Genomic DNA, 17,557 nt, shown 5'->3' with positions numbered 1-17,557 from the left:
TTACACCATTTTTCTGCCTCAGCTGTTCTGAAACTTTCTGCAGTTCTCTTAACTTGTCAAGCAGCTTCGTCAGCACAACTTTGCTGCGGTACTTTTGATGGACACCAGAGACAACAGTAGCTTAGTGCAACAAGGTTTTTGTAATTGATTTTGACATGGAACTGAATCACTAAATTCTGACAGAAGCCGAGTTCCTCTTCCCCGAGCTTCCTGGCGATGCTGGCTGGGCAACCAGGACAACTTTCAGATTCGTACCCCTCTTCAAAGGATCATCTCATTTTTTACGCTTATGCTAAAAGGGAAGCGGGGGGAACTCTGAGAGATTTCATTGTTATTGTTTCTTAACTGAAACTAAGTGGCATGGCAGAAGCTGACATAATGCAACAGTGATGGATGGGGGCATGGAGTGAGTCTTTCACTGCAGTGACTGAGTCCCAGGACTGAGGCAGCTACAATTATGAGGGATAAGCACCTTCCCATTAACTCCTGCTTTTATTCCTGGCAGGCTTTTTTGGCACATTCTCATTTTATAAACAGTCCTGGAGCAGCATCTGTATAATGAGCTATGCTCTGTAATCACAAGCATTCTATTTTAGAGTAACAATCAGAAATGCTTGTAGAATAGAAATGCTAAATGAGACATACAAAAACATATACACAACCTGAAATACGGGGAGGGAAGAGAATTAACCATTCTCAGCAGGGCAAACAGTACAGCCAAAGCTGTGATAATTAAAAACATATGACTGACAACTATAGCTTTCCAACATTAACTATTTTTCATCAGAAATATTAGCCAAGTGGAAATTACATGAAAATCCGATCAGTTGTTAAAGAGTTAAGATGCTGCGTTGCCAGAGAGCACACACAGCTACAACTGAAGTAAATGTAGCTGGGGAGTAAAACTCACCAATGTTTCTAGTTATGCATTCGTTTATGTATACACCTTTCTATACAAAGCATCATAAATAATGCAGTTGAACTTCTCAATAAAAACACACAATAAGTGTAATATGCTTAGTGAGAGCACAAAGCAATTCACAGTATTACATATTTTCAAAATTCTCTCTGTAACATTAACGCCTCAGTCCATTCCCACAGTATCTCACTGGGGCAAACCTCTACCATCCACCTTTAACTGAAACTGTGTTTTTATTTAAATTTTCTAGCAACAGCTGGGATACAGGATACTTCAGCAGAACTTCTCTGTTTTTACAAACGTATCATGTGCTCTCCATTTGCATTGGTTATCACAGCAGCAGTGAAAACACTAATTATTTTAGTGAAGGAATAATTCTAGCTATTATTTTGGTGAAGTGATTCTTCTAGTGAAGGGAGTGGAAATAGTAGGCTCTTCATGAACAGGTTCACTACAGCACCAGCAACTGAATGCTATTAACTTGCCTAAGGTCACTCAGTCAGTAGCAATGCTGGAATGGGAGAATGAGACTCTTCTCCTTCCAGTTCTGTCTTTAGCTGAAGCTCCAGATCACTCCATCTCCTTATTAGCTGCTGTAATTACCATATGCTCTAGTGGAGCTCCTGCTGTTTAGTTTTTCATAGGCCACTTTATTATGCAAGTATATATAGGCTCTTCCTGTTTAAGATGCCTAAATCTCATTTTCTGTGCACTTAAACTTGGCCACAAATTCACATCAAGTTGGAAAGGGAATTTACCACCTGGGATTCCTGTCTTCTCAAGATACTGCTAATTATTATAATAGGTCTATATTCTTGGGTGTCAGCCTCAGGAAAGAAGGAGCTGAAAGCTGACTAATGGAGTCTTTTTATGAGAGCCACAGGTGAAAGGACCTAAAGGTGCAGAGGGAGAATCTTGCCTCCAACTGTCATCTTTTCCCCCTCATGTGCTGAGGGAGACTAAACATTCAAGAATGCAAAAAAAGGATAAAGAAGAGGATGTTGATTCACTATTTCCAAGATAACTGAAGTATCTTAGAAGTGAGTCAGTTTTTCTCATTCAGAAGAAAAAATCTGAAATGATTCAGAAACGAAGCTGTCATCCTAACTCATCTTGCACATGACCTCTAGCTGTTAAGACAGAGATGGAAGACAAAGGGAAAATGAGGAGTTCTACAGGCAAGCAAATTACAGCAGAGCCAAACAGAAATGGACTTCACAAAGAGTTTCAGCTTCTATAAATAAAAAGCTGAATGGAATTCTCATATCACTACAATTGCTCCTCCTGCCTCCCTGCCCCAGCAGTTGTTTCCCACTGGTCTCTCAGCTTAAACTTCAAAGCTGCATGACCTAAAGCTGAAAGACATTCACATTATGAAGTGTCCATGCTGGGGGTGGGAGGCGTTAGCGGCATTTAAATACCACAGTTGAAATTTCTTCTCCAGTTTACACTGGTTCTACATCCTCCACGTAGCAGAACTATTACAAGTCCCCAACTTAAATCTTCCTGACACCATCTCTCACCTGGGCCATTCACAGCACAGTCTACTCACACAAACATTGTGCTTTTCCCTTACTCAGCTGCAAGAGCTTTTCTGTTCCACAGATGCCGTTTCACCCCTACCAGGAATCCAGCCTGTCTTATCTGTACATACAATTTTTGCCTGGATGTCCCTACAGACGAAGCAAAGGACTGGAAATCACAGCTCAGAGCTGCAATGTCGAGGCGTTCTCAGAAACAGAGAGCAACAGTTTGACAAACATGGCAGCAATTATGAGGATGCAAAGCTGGAACTATTCTTCACATTCCTGAGCAGACAGATAACACCAGAGCTGGTCCTGTAACCATCTCAAATTCCTCTCCTGTGATTTTGTGGAGTAACTGAACTCCACACGGCAGAGCTGTGAGTCTCAGCAGCACTGCTGTACACAGTTACTGCACAAGGCTTCACTCACATCATTTAGCATTTCTCCCAGAAAAACATTTGTTTCCTTACAGTCTCCAAAGTAAGAATATCATAGGATAGAATTGTATTACCAAGTTGTTGGGGGTTTTAGGGAAAAGAATTAGTGGCAGAGACAGAACAGTACTTCTGGACCTCCAACTCACATTCCAACTGTATCTTCTCGTATGATTTTTCAAAGCCTTCAGTTCCAACCCTAAACTTACAATTTATGTTCTACATATTCAAATTTAACAGATCCACAAAGATCACAATAAATTTTTCAGCTGTAGAGCACAGCTCAGCAACTCATGTATGTGTCCACCAGCTCTGAACAAATAAGAACATGGAACATAAGAATCAGAGAAGATTATGACAAAAAAGGCAGAGGATTCCAGTACAATTAGCAGTCAGCTTGTACACAAGAAAGGAAAAATCCACAGGTGCCTGCTCTGAATTCCTTGAAAATATTGGGAAAAAGAATGGGAATTTAAAGGTACCAGACTAGAGAAAGTTTGGCAAGGCCAGGTTCCATATGGGAATTTTCCTATTTGAGGCAATACATCTTCTCCGACTCAAAGCACTGGAAGACAGATGAGAAATCTTTCACTGCTTTGTAAATTATGAAAAACACATGGGACCAAAATGAATACTCAGCTTAGTAAAGCAACAGAAATGAGAGATACTTAATAATTCTGATAGGAATTCTCAACAACGTGCATGAAATACTCAGAAGATGTTAATACAAGAACACATGACTTGCTCTCACAGAGGAGATCTTCCCAGTCCCTGAATTTCCACCAGCAGGCACAGGAGGGGTGTGGATGGTGCCATTAATCAATCAGTTCTACTCACTTATTCACAATACAACAATCAAAATTAATGATGGAAGGGAGCTGGAAAGGGCAGATGAGTGCTTGAGTCAACTTGTAAAGATTTAAAGAAAGCAAATTAAAACAGCAGTGAAATGCGAACCGCAGCCAATCTTAATTACAAACTAAAGCCAGAGTAAAGTGAAGTTTCTCTCTCTTTCCACTACATGTTGCCTTTAGCTGAAGACAAATTGCTAGCACTTTTGTAATCTACTAAGTTAAAGTCATTACCCTGACAGTGCCAGGAAGTCTAATTTCCTGGAGCACTAATACAAAGATTTATAAGGGAATTTAAACACTCACCTTCTGGAATAGAAAATCTATCATCAGCATGAGGCTACATGGAAAGTGACTGAGGATTTCAGATAATGGAGAAGAAGAAATTCACCTGCTGACAAGTTCATCCAAAATCTCATTCCCTGCCTACGTAGGCTGCTGGCCAAGGTAAGTGTACACACAAAGCTGAGCTTTCAAATAAATTCAGCTTTTCTGTGACGTCCCCACTGCAACAAAATAGACTTCTTCAATTACAAGCATTTTAACACTGGTTCAGTATTTCAGCACAACTCTCTCCTAAACTTATGTTCCCATTAAATGGAACTAAACTTAAGTAATCAAAACAGGAAAGAGAAATTAATAACCACTTTAATAACTGCTTCAAAGGAGAAAATGAGCTAGTTCATCCACCCAGCTGAAATGTACCTGCACATCCTGTTATGGCTGAATACTTTCAACTCCCTAATGAGACAAACTGAAATGAGAGCTGAATTTCAACCCCCAAAGCTCCTTAGAGCAGCTACTGTTCTGCCCCCAGATGCATGTGCACATAAACAACAAGCCATGAGATTTGCTTAAACCAGACAGCACAGAGGTCTGGATTTAATTAGGAATAACCTAATGCTGATTCCATATAAAAAACTGTTCTGCTCTTCTGGGCTTTCTTCTCCCATACTCCAGCACTGAGGAGCAGAGGTGGACAGTCAACACCTCCACACAGGAGGATTAAATGTTACAACTCCTGTAACATCTTTGGGGGGCTGACACACATCAACCCTTAATTCTGCTCAGGAAACCTTACTGCAGAGGTACTGCCATCTGAGACACTGCCTTCCCCTGCACAGATACGATGAATCCTGATCTTCCCCCAGTGCCTGAGCCTCCTACCACTATTCCTGCTCAGAAATAAGGACTCTGTGAACAAAGCACAGGAGTTGTACTACGCTATGTATTTAATGTGTACACAGGAGAAATCAGCGCTGTGGTAGTGCGGAAGAGAATACGCTGCAGAGGAGGCAGCCAGCACCACTATCACTGACCTACTTTAGACTGGGGAAGGGATTTCAGCAAGACTTTTACTCCCCCCCCCTCACAGAAGCAGCAATTTTTGAAAGTCCTAAATTTAGCAAGGTTCTGAGGACAGCATTCATAATTTCTTGTCAGTGCTGCTCCCTTCTCTACGCAAACTCATACCACTTTCTCCCGAAATTTATCCTCCCTCTCTCTTTGACTGTCAGGAAAAAAAATACACTCCTTTCAACAAAGAGGAAACAAGAAGCTTCTCTTTCACAATCTTTCCTCACGAGGACAGCAGTACTCTGGACACTGCCAGGGCATATACATTCATTTTTTAGTATCAGATGAGACAGCTTCTGAAAGCACTGCAAGTTCTCCCATCTGACATTATCCAGTTTACCACAGATAACAACCCTGAACTGGAAGCTTTCCCCTGCCAGAATGCCTAGCACATAAAATTATTAAAGGCTTAGAAATGGTTTCAGGACTGCTCAAATGATGTGCTGCAGCAAAACCTGATTCCCATTAAAAAACCAGGAGCCATCAGGAAGAGACTCTAGTTCATCACTCTGAAAAAGACAACTGCCTTCCTTCATTCATTCCTCTCCAGAACAAATAAATTCGGGGGGGGGACGGGGGGGACAGGAGGGGAAGTAAAATACTAGGTTACAACTCACAAGAGCCTTAGGATTGTTCAGGATATGAAGATTTTCCTAAGACGTTGTACCAGCAGGACAGATGTTCTGAAGAAGGACTGAGAAACCTCTGCATCCTGCACAGACATCACCCACAATCTCACAATCTACAGAAGTTTCTGGTTTTATGATGTTTGGCTACAGGACAAGCAGTGATTCATACCATTAAAGTAATCTGGAGTCAAAATGAAGTTTCCAGAGCCGATAGAAAATAAGTCTGAAATAGTTTGCTGCTGCTAATTCATGATTTTTCAAGTGATCATAAGCACACTCTCAATTAAGCTCAGTGGTCATACCTAGGAGTATCCTGTAGTTTTTTTTTTTAAAATCCATCAGATAAGCTCCATGGATGTTAACTACAAGATTACAGGAAACTTAACAACACTACATCCCAGTATTTGTTAACTACCCCAATGTTCATCTGCTGCATTGCATGAACAAATCTTATTACTGCAGTTTCATTTGCTCACAAAGATTCCAGCTGAAAACTCACTTTAATATGGCTTTAATAATACATGAAAGAGATTAATCTATAATTGTTGATTTTTGAAATAGCACTTCATCATGTCACTCAATCTGAGTGCTTTTGATCATTAAAACTTGCATGATTTTTCCATCTTGGTAACGAGGTTCTGCCTCAGCTGAGAGCTGATCTCATCAGAGCCAATTATACTCTGTAGCAGAGATCTGACCAGGGCTCTTAAGGGTTTTAAAACTGCAATTTTATTTCCTTTATTTTACCGAACAATTCGAAGTTCAAGCAACCTTGTTAGAACCTTTAGTATCCAGGAATTCTCAAGTAAATGAGATGCTTGGCAGGAAACCACTGGTAAAAAAGTGAACAAAAATGCATCACTGTCTTGGTTTTTTTACTCTTAGCACACAAGTCAATAGTTACTTACACCTTTTTTCATGTCAAAGTGCTCCTTTCAAAATGCTGTGGGATTAATCTCCTGACCTTATCTAGCATGAGATATGTAATTTATTTGTCTTTGATTAAATGGGGGTATCTCAAAATTATCAAACAACCTCTTCAAGAGTGTGAGATTTCTAGCAATTGAATATGATAACAAGCTGTGTAAGCTCTGAGACAGATACATCTCCCATCAGATCTGCACATCACTTCTACCATTAACAGAGCCACATGAAATATTTTTATCTTATTTTAAAGAAAGCTATACGAGATACATTTTCCTGCAGAAATTCTTGATTTCCATCTTTTCCCTTTAGTGGCACCTATATTCCAATCACATTAGAAAGGAATGCAAATGCTGAAGCCTTTGCTATATTTTGCATTCCTTTCTTTTCCTGCATCCTAAAGGTGCCTCCTTGCTCTCTGCACTGTAATGAACTCCCAGCCTGAACTGATGGCAGCCAGTGAAGGTTGGTTAGCAGAAGTTTCCTGCAGCTCTCTAAATAGGATGGTACTGCAGCTTCTAAGAGGTACATCAGTATCTTGCATTATTGCACAAGATACAGCAGATCTTGTGTAATAATGCACCAAATGAAAATCAGTTTAGACACGAAACTAGAAACTGCATCCACTGTAAAGGGTATCTGTAAATAGATTAGATTCATCTGCATATTAGGATTAGTTTGCATATCATCAATCAGAGCTTCACTGTGAATCTGAGTGCAGCACTATGTATGTATAATTATTACACCATTACTGACTATCAGCACATCCCTAAGGATCTCAGACACAACCTCTGTTGTTGCTCCCAGTTAACAGCCAAGGAAATTGAAGCACAAATAAGTGGACTGGACCAAGGTCACTAAAACAGCATAATTCAGGTATTCCAAGTCCATGGATCTCTCCACTGAGTCACACTGTCTCTTTATACCCTCCAAAATTCTCTAAGTGACGCGGGAAGAGTTTAAAATTTTTCTTCTGAGGAATACTCAGGTAGTTCTGGGTATTCACAGCTCATTAAGGTGAGGCTGACAGGGTGGCAATGCAGCAGTTGCCATGACAATGGCTGGATCTCTGCAGAGACATTGCACACACTTCAAATCAAAACCCGTGCAAGTCTCAAAACACCATCCAATGCTCTACGAATTCTGACAAAATCCCAAATCACCTCCTAATCTCCAATTAAAAGAAGTACCATGCATGCAAGAAGGGAACGAAGATTGTGGAAGATTCCACCTCTGGCAGAGCTGAAATGCAAAAAGCACAATGCAGGAGAGTTTTTCTGTGAACCTCCCATATCCTGGAAAACTACAGGTACTGCTCAGTACAGACATGGAGGAATACTGTGTTCAGGGGAAGACTGACTATCAGTAAAGGGAAAAAACCTCAATCCCTGCTGTCATCCAATTCCACAGAACACTGAAAAATGACAGAGATGCCAGGGAAGGGAAAGGGTTAGTGCTAAGTACCCTCACCCAGTGCACTTCACAACTCCTTACAGTCACATCTGGTGCAGGTGGGTTGCAAATGGAGCTGTAGAGGAGGAGAGCTTGCATTCACCCCTCTCTGGAGTTACAATCACCTAACACCAAATCAGACAGGCTTCTATGAGATTCCACCAATTCAGCAGTTTTATATAAAAAGTCATATCCAATATTCAACACTAGATAACAGCATGCACAGATATATCCATTATTTCAATTAAGTCACTACAAAAGAAAGAGATTGGCCTGATATGCTCATGTCTCAAGTCCCTTTAAGAGCCTCCAGCTCCCAAGCTACTTGTTATTTCCAAAAGCACAAACATTAGCATTACCTTTTGCTGCTTCAGACCGCTTAGGCAAATCAAGTGTATCAAAATTCCTGTCCAAATCTCCATTCTTCTTTCCTGTGCAAAAAAGAGGACAACAGATAGAAAAGACTGTCAGTATACTGACAGGTAAGTTTCTGTCATGTGCATCTACAAGATGGGAGAAGATACAGACCCAGAATATAAATCACAGACTGCTACCCATAATTGTATGTATCTGACTCGCAGTCCAGCTGCACAGTTGTGGTTTTAGCATGGGAACTTAGGGACAAACACCTGTGCTGCTTTCAGGTTGATCTGCAAACATGCTTAGCACTAGCATTTCAGAGAGTCTTAAGAGTGTTTTAAACCTTGGAACATTCTGCCATTTCCCTTCTTGGCAAAGCTGTGCCCCTCCCTCAGAAGCCCAGTGTTTACTTGCTGTTTTCACAGAGGGATTTTGACCCGAAGCTTAGCTGAAGCAAAAACTCAGCAGCAGAGCAAAAAAACAACAGCCTTGCTTTGTAGCCTCTATTCTCAATGCCACTACCAGGCAGGAAGACTTGGATTTAATATATTGTACAGACAGCAGCCAACAACTTAACCTTGAATTGCCCTTCAATCGACAAAGTGTCATTTTTACTATTTATTAGAAGCTAATGGAAATAATTCCATACTTCTGCTAAGAAGCAGTGTCAAACCATTACATCAGTTTTAATTTATACAATCCTTTACGGAAAACAGAACAAAACCTGCACTTTTAGTTTTAGTCAGGTTGAGAATTCAAGGTTATGGAAACACACATGGGGAAGGAAGGGTTAGTTTCCATGCCCCCAAGGAGACACACTGCCTTGGGTAAGCCTGCATGGATGCTGTGGGATAAGCAGGAACCTTGCCATCAGAGGAATACTGGCAGCAGAGAGAGAGATTTGGAAGGCAGTGCAAGAATCTGCATGGCTTCTGAGGCCAGTAGCATACAATTTAGCTTTCCCAAATTATTTTGAGGGGGGAAAATCAAGTTATTTAGTCCTTCTCCCTCCAGAGGAAGGAAGGCAGGTGTGATAGAATGAATTCAGACAACGCAATTTAAGCTGCCAGAAGTGGCTTCTGCACAGGGACTACCAGGCTGTTAATGGAGGTTTTACAGAAAGGGCTGAAAGCTCCACCAGCCAGGCTGCTTAAAAGCAAACAGGAAAATGGTCCTTGAAAATGTAATGAGGAGATCAGTGTGAGTCTTGACTGGCAACAGGTAACGAGATGGGAAAGGCCAGTCCCTGCCTTGTTATAGCAGGGGGTTGGTGCACGCACAGTGAATTCAATGGGTCACTCTACCTTTCCTCTTGACAAAAGGATAAAAATACTCAGTACTGTACACAGAAGAATCGAGCTTTTAAATACCATTATGAATATTCAGAAATAACATCAAGAGGGAAATCTCCCCTCAAGGTAGTATTCCACCCTCTCCCTTTCTTTGGAAGGGGATGGAATCACACACTTTTCTTTTGAAATGCCAACACAGAATACCAACCAACTTCAACTGCTGTGCAAAACAAAACACGCACCTAGAAGTTCTGCTTATCTGAAGTAATTTCCTTAACTGAAGTATGTAAAAGCCCATCTAAGCTGCCAAAAGGTCATGCAGCCAGGTATCACAGCACTCCTTGAAAGGTATCTTTTCTAAAGGAAGGGACAGCAATTAGTGGCACTTTGCAGCCTTCCACCATTTTTTTTCTCCGTGAAAGGAGCAACACGTTGCTTGGGGAATCAAATACCAGAAAGAAAAAGTGCTGTACATCACCAAAGGACAGTGCATTTCGTAACAGCAGGTGAACCCAGTTACTGGCTGCAAACCCTTGTTGACCCTTAGAGCACTGACAGGAAAAAGCAGGGCAGAAGGAATTTAAAAAAAAAAAAAAAAGCATTCAAGGAAGGAAGTCAGTGTTTAGGAAAGATTACAGACTTAAGGCAGACCAATAAATGTGACTCCATCTTATCTACAAGTAAGACAAACTGTTTTTTCACATGACTCCAAATTTCATGTCTCTGCCATTAGACAGTTTAAACCTCAGAACATGTTCTCAAGAGAGCCAGACCTTACTCAACGTAACTACTCATTTCAGAAGTTCTCTCTATAATTTAAAGGTTGGTTTGGAACTTCTATCAGCCCTACAGAACTGAGATGGTACAGTAAGAGTTCCCTTCTTCTCAGTGGCAGTGTTTAGTAAGCACTGTGTCTGTGCACAACTTGTTAAGGAGGAATTGTCCAGGAGTGCAGTGTTGGCTGCTACTTTTGACCTGGGAATGCCAAAGCAGCTGCCTATTTACTAACCCATCTTTCATAAAGACAGCACCCTCCACCTGTGCTCTGGGCTCTTCAGTTGCTATCTCTCCATTTCTGGGCCAGACAGCAAACACTGGCTGGTTTGGAGGAGCCTCTGCTCGTTTGTGTCTCAGCCCTCTGAGAAACTTCCACCTTGCAGGCCAAAGCCAGTCTGTTCAAAGCAGAAGCTGCCAGCTGCTTACCAATGGCAGCTGTTCAGAATATGGAGCTCTGGCCAAGAGGATTTCAACTCTACAAATTACTTGCTTAATCAAATGGATTTGGTTTGGAAATACCCCAAGCACACTCATTTTCCAGGGCTTTCCTATAGAGACAAGGTGAGCAAGCTGCAAGAAGACTCCAAAACAAATACACCCAGAAAGCAAAGGTTTCAATCTGAGGCCCAGCAGCTACTTTTTCCCTTTGATTTTCACAAATACTGGTTTGGAGTTTCTAAAAAGGTGACCAAATCTAACAATTCAAGAGCCTACTGATTACAGCCCTCTCGGCCATCCCCATGCCCACCTGATGACATGAGAGAACCAGCATCACTGCCAGGTTCCGTAGCTCTGAACACCCTGCTCTCTCCCTCGACCCTGTGCAATTGTTCACAACAGGAATGTGAACACACACACAACCCATGTGGCTGGGATTTGTATGGAGCACTCCACTGCCACTTTCTGGATCTTCACAATCAGGCTGTGCACCACAGGGATGCTGAAACCACAGCACAAACCGCACTTGCAGCTGGAGGGAGTTTAAGATCCTGGTTTTGTACATTTCAATTTCCACCCATCTCCAGGTTCTCCAGCCTGAGGTGTGTCAGAGAAAAGCCAATGCTGTTGGATCAGAAGCACAGCTCTAAACCTTGCCCAAGAGACAGTTATGAACATGCCTGCTGACAGGCCTGTTTTGTGAGACCCGGCTGTAGGATTGGCACAGCACTCTGGTTTGGGAAAATTGCCTGACATGAGACTTGCTTGTGCAAGATGCAATTTACAGTCTCTGAAACAGTGGGATTAAAATTCTTCCCCTCTCCCCCCCTTGCTACTTTTCATTATATAAGAAACAACCAAAACATGACCTTCAGCATTTTCCACCTGTCAGAAACTCTGCACAGACTCTGAAGTGTGACCCAGCATTATTAACCACTAATGTTCTTGTTGATCTTCCTCAAATGTGGTTTTTCTTTACCGGATAATCAAACCATGGAGCAGCCAGATCATTTCTGCTGAAGGATTAATTCCCAAAAGCTTGCTTTCTGGTTGAAATAAAAGTTTAAGGGAAAGTCCTTCTTCATAACAATCCCGCCTTATCCTCCCTGGTGCTCATTAATACAGCCACTGAACTGGCCACAAAGGAGTGACAGAAATCAAGGGCTGAGCTCTGTCCTGCCAGCAAGTCCATCCTCCACAGCCTCACCACTCATAGTCCAGAATCAGTATCCTGCAGAACACTACCCAGCACATTTGCTGGATGGAGCAATTAGATTTTGTTTGGTTGGTTTTTTCCCCTCCCCAACATTTCTCCTTTGGCTCAACCCTCCAGAACCCATGATCTGAAGCAAGTGTCGTGACCTGAAAATGGCCCTGCCTTCATCCCCAAATCAGCCTCAGTAACAAAGTCTCCCAGGCACCCACAGCCTATGAACTTCCCAGCTGAGGGAAGCTTTAGCCTCAGACTTGTGTATTCCAGGTGCACTTCCACTTACTGTGCTGGGATGAGAAACTTAAGCCTATCCCCTGAGACAGGTACTGGGGATAGCTTCATCCAGCTCCTCTGCGTAACAAAGCTGCAGCAGCCCAGGCCCGTGCCCAAGCAGAGGAAGTGCCAAGGACCCTTCAGAATACACATCCAAGCTGCTGTGGCTCACAGCTACTTCCATCCCCCAGACCAGCCAGCAGAGCCTTCCATCTGACAGGGCTGGGGAGACAACTCTCACACTTGGGTGTTCCTGCTCTCCTGGGCTTAGCAGGCCAGCTGCACAGCAATTCCCCTACTTCCCTTACACCAGGAATGAAAAAATCCTTGTTTTTTCCATTCTTGGTGTGGAAAGACCAAACTGCAAAGCTCCCTCAGAGGATTTTTCCATGCCTGCTGAAATGAACAGAAGGATGCGTTGGGGGAGCAGAGGGGAAGGTGAACGAACAAGACCTTGATCTCAGCTCTTAGCCTTGCATGAGAAAGCCAAACAAAGCATATTATGGTGATGATGAAAAGAAAGTATTGCAGACTCACCTTGATTGAACCACTCCTCTAATTACCAGAAAAGCAGCAAAAGAAAAACAAAAATTTACAGGATGAAGAAAATACAAAGGAACAGTCACAAAGAGGCAGAATTTCACAGAACAGGTTCAAAACCTGAGTATTATAAGACTACAGAAGTTTTATCAATTAAAAAACCAAACCAAGGTATTCCACTTTCTCCCTTTTGTTCCTGCTAAAAACCCCCAATCTTTCTTTGCACAGCATTTTTTTTCTTTTCTTTCTCTTTTCATTAAATGAAAAGGTGCTCACAGAATTGAGGGGACAGAAGGATGACTAGCCCTTTGCAGAGGTGTTTGAAATGCTGTGATCAATGACCATGAAATAAAATAAAATAAACATGGAAACAGTGTGAGATTAAGTGAACAAGAGAGGAGAGAACAGGTAAATTTTGAGGTTCTAGACTGAGAAAATTAAGATAGGTTCAGACCAGTATCCACATAAATTTAACAGAAGACAAGGGAGCTCCTCTTTATGATTTTAAAAGCACATTTATGAATGGATTTTAACTTTTATTTTTTAAGCACAACAGTTGTCTGAGACTCTCTATTCTTCTGATCTACATCCCACAAGCTGTGAGCCCAGCATTATCACCAGTTGGATTTCCTCTAGGGAACAGCACACTTTCAAAAGAGCACTGCAAAAAGCTGGGAAAAACCATTAAATATATTGTCATTTCCTGCTGAACACACAAAACCAAACCCAAGCTGTCACTGAGCGCCTGCACTGCTTGCTGCAGTCCACAGGCTCATCCTCATTGTTGGATGATTTTGAGACCAATTTGTCCAAAAAGACATGATGTGGTGCTTCAGCTGACAAACAGAAAGTACCCGGGTGCACAGCCCCAGGAGAGGCATCTCTAGGTGGGCCCAGGCACACACCTGGTGTGGGACACACACCTGAGAGTGCTCCCTGGCTACTGCCATCGAGGGGATGAGGACAGGCCTCCCTCAGCACAACACCCTCCTCCCACAGGGCACTCTGAGCTTCTATGTCTGAAAGTGTTTCCACTGACTGTGTTGCTCTCAAGCAAAGCAACAACAGTGACTGCAAGTGGCAGGGAACAGGCTCAAGTCAGCACATGTGCAAAGTTTCCAACAGGTATCACACCGCAGGTTCAGTCACACCCTGTGAGAACAGGCTGGCCAGGCAGGCAGAATTATTTCTTTCGTTTTTCCCTCAGTCATTAGAAGATTCCCACCAATTTTTCTTTTAAACAGTTCAAATCTAGTTGATGACAGACTAGTCTGCAAAAGCAAGTTCACACTGTGATGACTTCCTTAACACGTATGGAAACATGTAATATTTTAGTAACTTGTACAGGTCAGATCAAAGAGTAACGTGCAGCACACAGTCCATCAAGTTCAAACAACTCCATATCAGCTCTTTAGGGGCAAAACCCTTCCTTGTACCTGGCTATAAATAATAAGCCAGGATGTGTGCACACATGAATGAGGAGAATGAAGCCTAGACAGAAAATGGAATTAATTATCTCTGAATTCATCTAGAATAGTCATTTCTCTAAGAAAGGAAAGAAAACAGAATTCAGTCTAGAATAGTAATTTCTCTAAAACAACAAAGAAAATGGATATAATTTGAGTGTCTCTTTGTAAAGGAAACATGGACGGGGGGTTACTGAGATTATTAATCCTCTCTTATAATGAAACTCATTTGCAACACTCATGACCCAGAGGAGAGAACAGGTCTAAAAGTGACTGACAATTAAAAGCTACAAAATCATGTTTGCAATTTAAATTACTGAAATAGTGACTGAATTGGGAGGTTGTACATTTTGGTTGAGTGGGAGGGGAGGCTTTTAGTTTGTTTTCAAGTATGAGACTCTGGAGGCATGGAAGACGTACAGCCAGGAGTGCCATGCAGGGGAATGGATGGATGGATGGATCCATGCTGGCCTGGCTTCCCGAGGAGGGCACACATGCTACACAGCCAGGCAAGGGGACTGAGCAGAGATTTGACAGATGCAAGAACACAGCAACGCAGAGGAGAGGCAGAGCACATCCACCTTTTTCCAACAGCAGAGTGTCATCTGTCAGCATGCAGCACTCCTGTTTAAAGCCAAACAAAATCACAGCAATAGTGGGAAAAAGAATCCCAAATATCTAACAGTGATACAACACAAGAGATAACCACATGCCAGAACACAGCAAACACTCCACAAACTGCACCATCCTAAACAAGCACGATGAATGTGCTTGCAAGAGCAGAACTGCACGGCAACGTTTACCCCCAAATCCATTTCCAGTTCTGAGCTTTTTGCAACACATACCTTTAGCTTTTTTTCCACCAAAACAACCAGCATCATCTTTCTTCTTCTTCTGAGAGCCTCCTGTGCCTGTAGTCTGACCAGCATCTAGTTCTTGGTACTTATCAGCTCCGGGGACCTCTTTGTGGACATGATAGGAAAGGTTCCGCATGATGCACACACAGTTCTCCACAGACTGTTACAGAGAAATTTATGTTACAGGAAGTATTGCACCCTCTTACCTGCAAACCATTGTATCATACAGAGGAGGGCTTGGGGAAATTGAAGAAAGAAGGACACCTGTCCCAGGAAAACCATGTAGCTCTCAAGGAAGATTTAGTCAAGACCCTTAAATTAAAGTTCATTCTTCCTCTAAACCCAATTTTATTTTTCTGAAAGTGAAGCACTTCAAAAATAGTATCCATTCAAAATGAAAACTCTCTCATCAAAAATACCACTTGATCTTACATAAAGAATACAATTCACCAAAAGATCAAATACACAGCAAAAAATGATCATATAAGGATCTTATTTTAATCCAAGTCTCTCTCTCATTCTTCCAACGTTTACAATCTCCAAGGGGCTCATTTTATTAAATTTTCTCTGGGTCAAAACCTAGGCCTTGCGAGGATTTCAATGAGAACACACGTTGTCCTGTAGTAATAGCTAATCCACAGCACATCGGCTTCTGACAAGAGCAATGCTCTGTAGGTTGCAATGGGAACCACCAGGTGGTTACAAAATCCACTTCCAAAATTACCTGATTAAGTAACAGGGCTCTGTAACTCCCTTGTATAGGCCATCACATGGTGGGACTCAAAAAGAATAAAATAACGATGCTTTACAAGCTTTCTGGTGATAGAAAGAAATAGTATGCTCTTTTTCAAACAGGTTAAAGTTATGATATTCCTCATGCATATAAATACACTTTGAAGTGCCATGGGATGAGATGATGATAAAAACAGATTAACAGAATCTGCACCAAAAAAAAAAAAGCCACAGTGAACGTGCTGCAGGTCTGAAAACATTTCTTAATGTCTAAGTACTTCAGTCTTTAGAGATGGTGCTGAATAAAGTCTTTAAAATGGGAACTGACTCCTTTGCTGCTTTGTGCAAACGGGACTCAATTCTGATTTGGAGACTGCACTTATAAATGCCAATTAAGTAATGCAGAACAACAGCAATAATGTCACTGACAATAAAGGACTACTCTCCCCACCTCTCAGCCGCCAGCCTTTGCTCCCCTCATCAGCCATAGAGAGAAACAGAGCAGCATCCTGCTGATACCCACCAGCAGTACCACGGATACCAGAGATACTCTATTGTCTGCAGCAAGCATAATCCTCTTCTGATACCAGCAAAGAGAAGTTGGATCTCAGTGCAACACTGCAGCGTAAATTAATGGAAACATCCACCACGTTTTAATGCTCAAGTTCACCTTATTGTCCGTGTCCTTCTTGCCAACCGCAGACTGCAAAGCATGAAGGAGGGCATCCACCAAGCCATCACACTCTCTTAGTCTTCTGCGTGCTTCTGCTCCATCTGAACTTACGTTCCTGACAGAAGAGAGTTGAAAGAAAGTATAGTTTTCACTATAAAGTTGATTTATACTACAATTATTAAAAACTCATCACCTTGGATGAACAATTAGGAGGCCAAGTAGACAGACAAACCCACTAAATCTCAGTAAAATATGGGCAATGCACATCTGCAACTCTCTGAGCCTGAACAAAAAGGGGAACACAATCCCAGAAGTGCCTACAAACACATTTCTCTGCTTTGCTGGTGAGTCCAGGGACTCACCTTAAACCAAGCTGAAGTCTGCAGAACAAACAGTATGTAAACCAAAAATTTGATTTCAAAACCAGCAGTTCTAAACTGAAAGACACTTTCACCACCTTAGGAAAAACGTGCATAGTCACAAGATTGCTCAGCAGTATCATGGCCACAGAAACTGAAAAACCTGTGTGCAGCAGATTCAGCACAAAGCCTAGATCAGTCACCTTTAGTAAGGAAAGGACGATAGCTTACACAATCCTTTAAATTTCTCTAAACACTGCACAAGAGAATGGCACAGGTAGAAGAAGCAAGCCAGAGTGAAAGGCTACTTGGAGTCGTTAGAAGTTACATTTATCAATGACCGCAGAAACTGTCAGAGGGGACCTTTGAACTTGGCCTCACTCATCCAGCGAGCACAGACTGATACTCCAGCCTTGCATAAGCACCAACCTGCCACTACCCAATAAATAAATAAAATTCAAGTCAATTTTCCACAGGCGGGCTCCA

General features: G+C 42.0%; 1 protein-coding gene across 1 annotated transcript in view; it reads right to left on the bottom strand.

Moving 5' to 3' along the window:
• The window catches only part of ARVCF (armadillo repeat gene deleted in velocardiofacial syndrome), a 259,690-nt gene that overhangs the window by 35,109 nt on the left and 207,024 nt on the right, over positions 1 to 17,557 (bottom strand). Inside the window, exons 10-12 of the mRNA XM_017734735.1 lie at positions 16,710 to 16,827; positions 15,296 to 15,467; positions 8,451 to 8,522 (exon numbers count right to left, since the gene is read on the bottom strand). Coding sequence (XP_017590224.1) covers positions 8,451 to 8,522; positions 15,296 to 15,467; positions 16,710 to 16,827 — 362 coding nt within the window. The remainder of the gene's footprint in view (positions 1 to 8,450; positions 8,523 to 15,295; positions 15,468 to 16,709; positions 16,828 to 17,557) is intronic.

The sequence above is a fragment of the Corvus brachyrhynchos genome, unplaced genomic scaffold (genome assembly GCF_000691975.1).
Source record: "Corvus brachyrhynchos isolate BGI_N302 unplaced genomic scaffold, ASM69197v1 scaffold114, whole genome shotgun sequence".
NCBI lineage: Eukaryota > Metazoa > Chordata > Aves > Passeriformes > Corvidae > Corvus > Corvus brachyrhynchos.
Note: the sequence above shows the minus strand (reverse complement) of the source record. Positions and strands in the feature narration are given on the sequence as shown.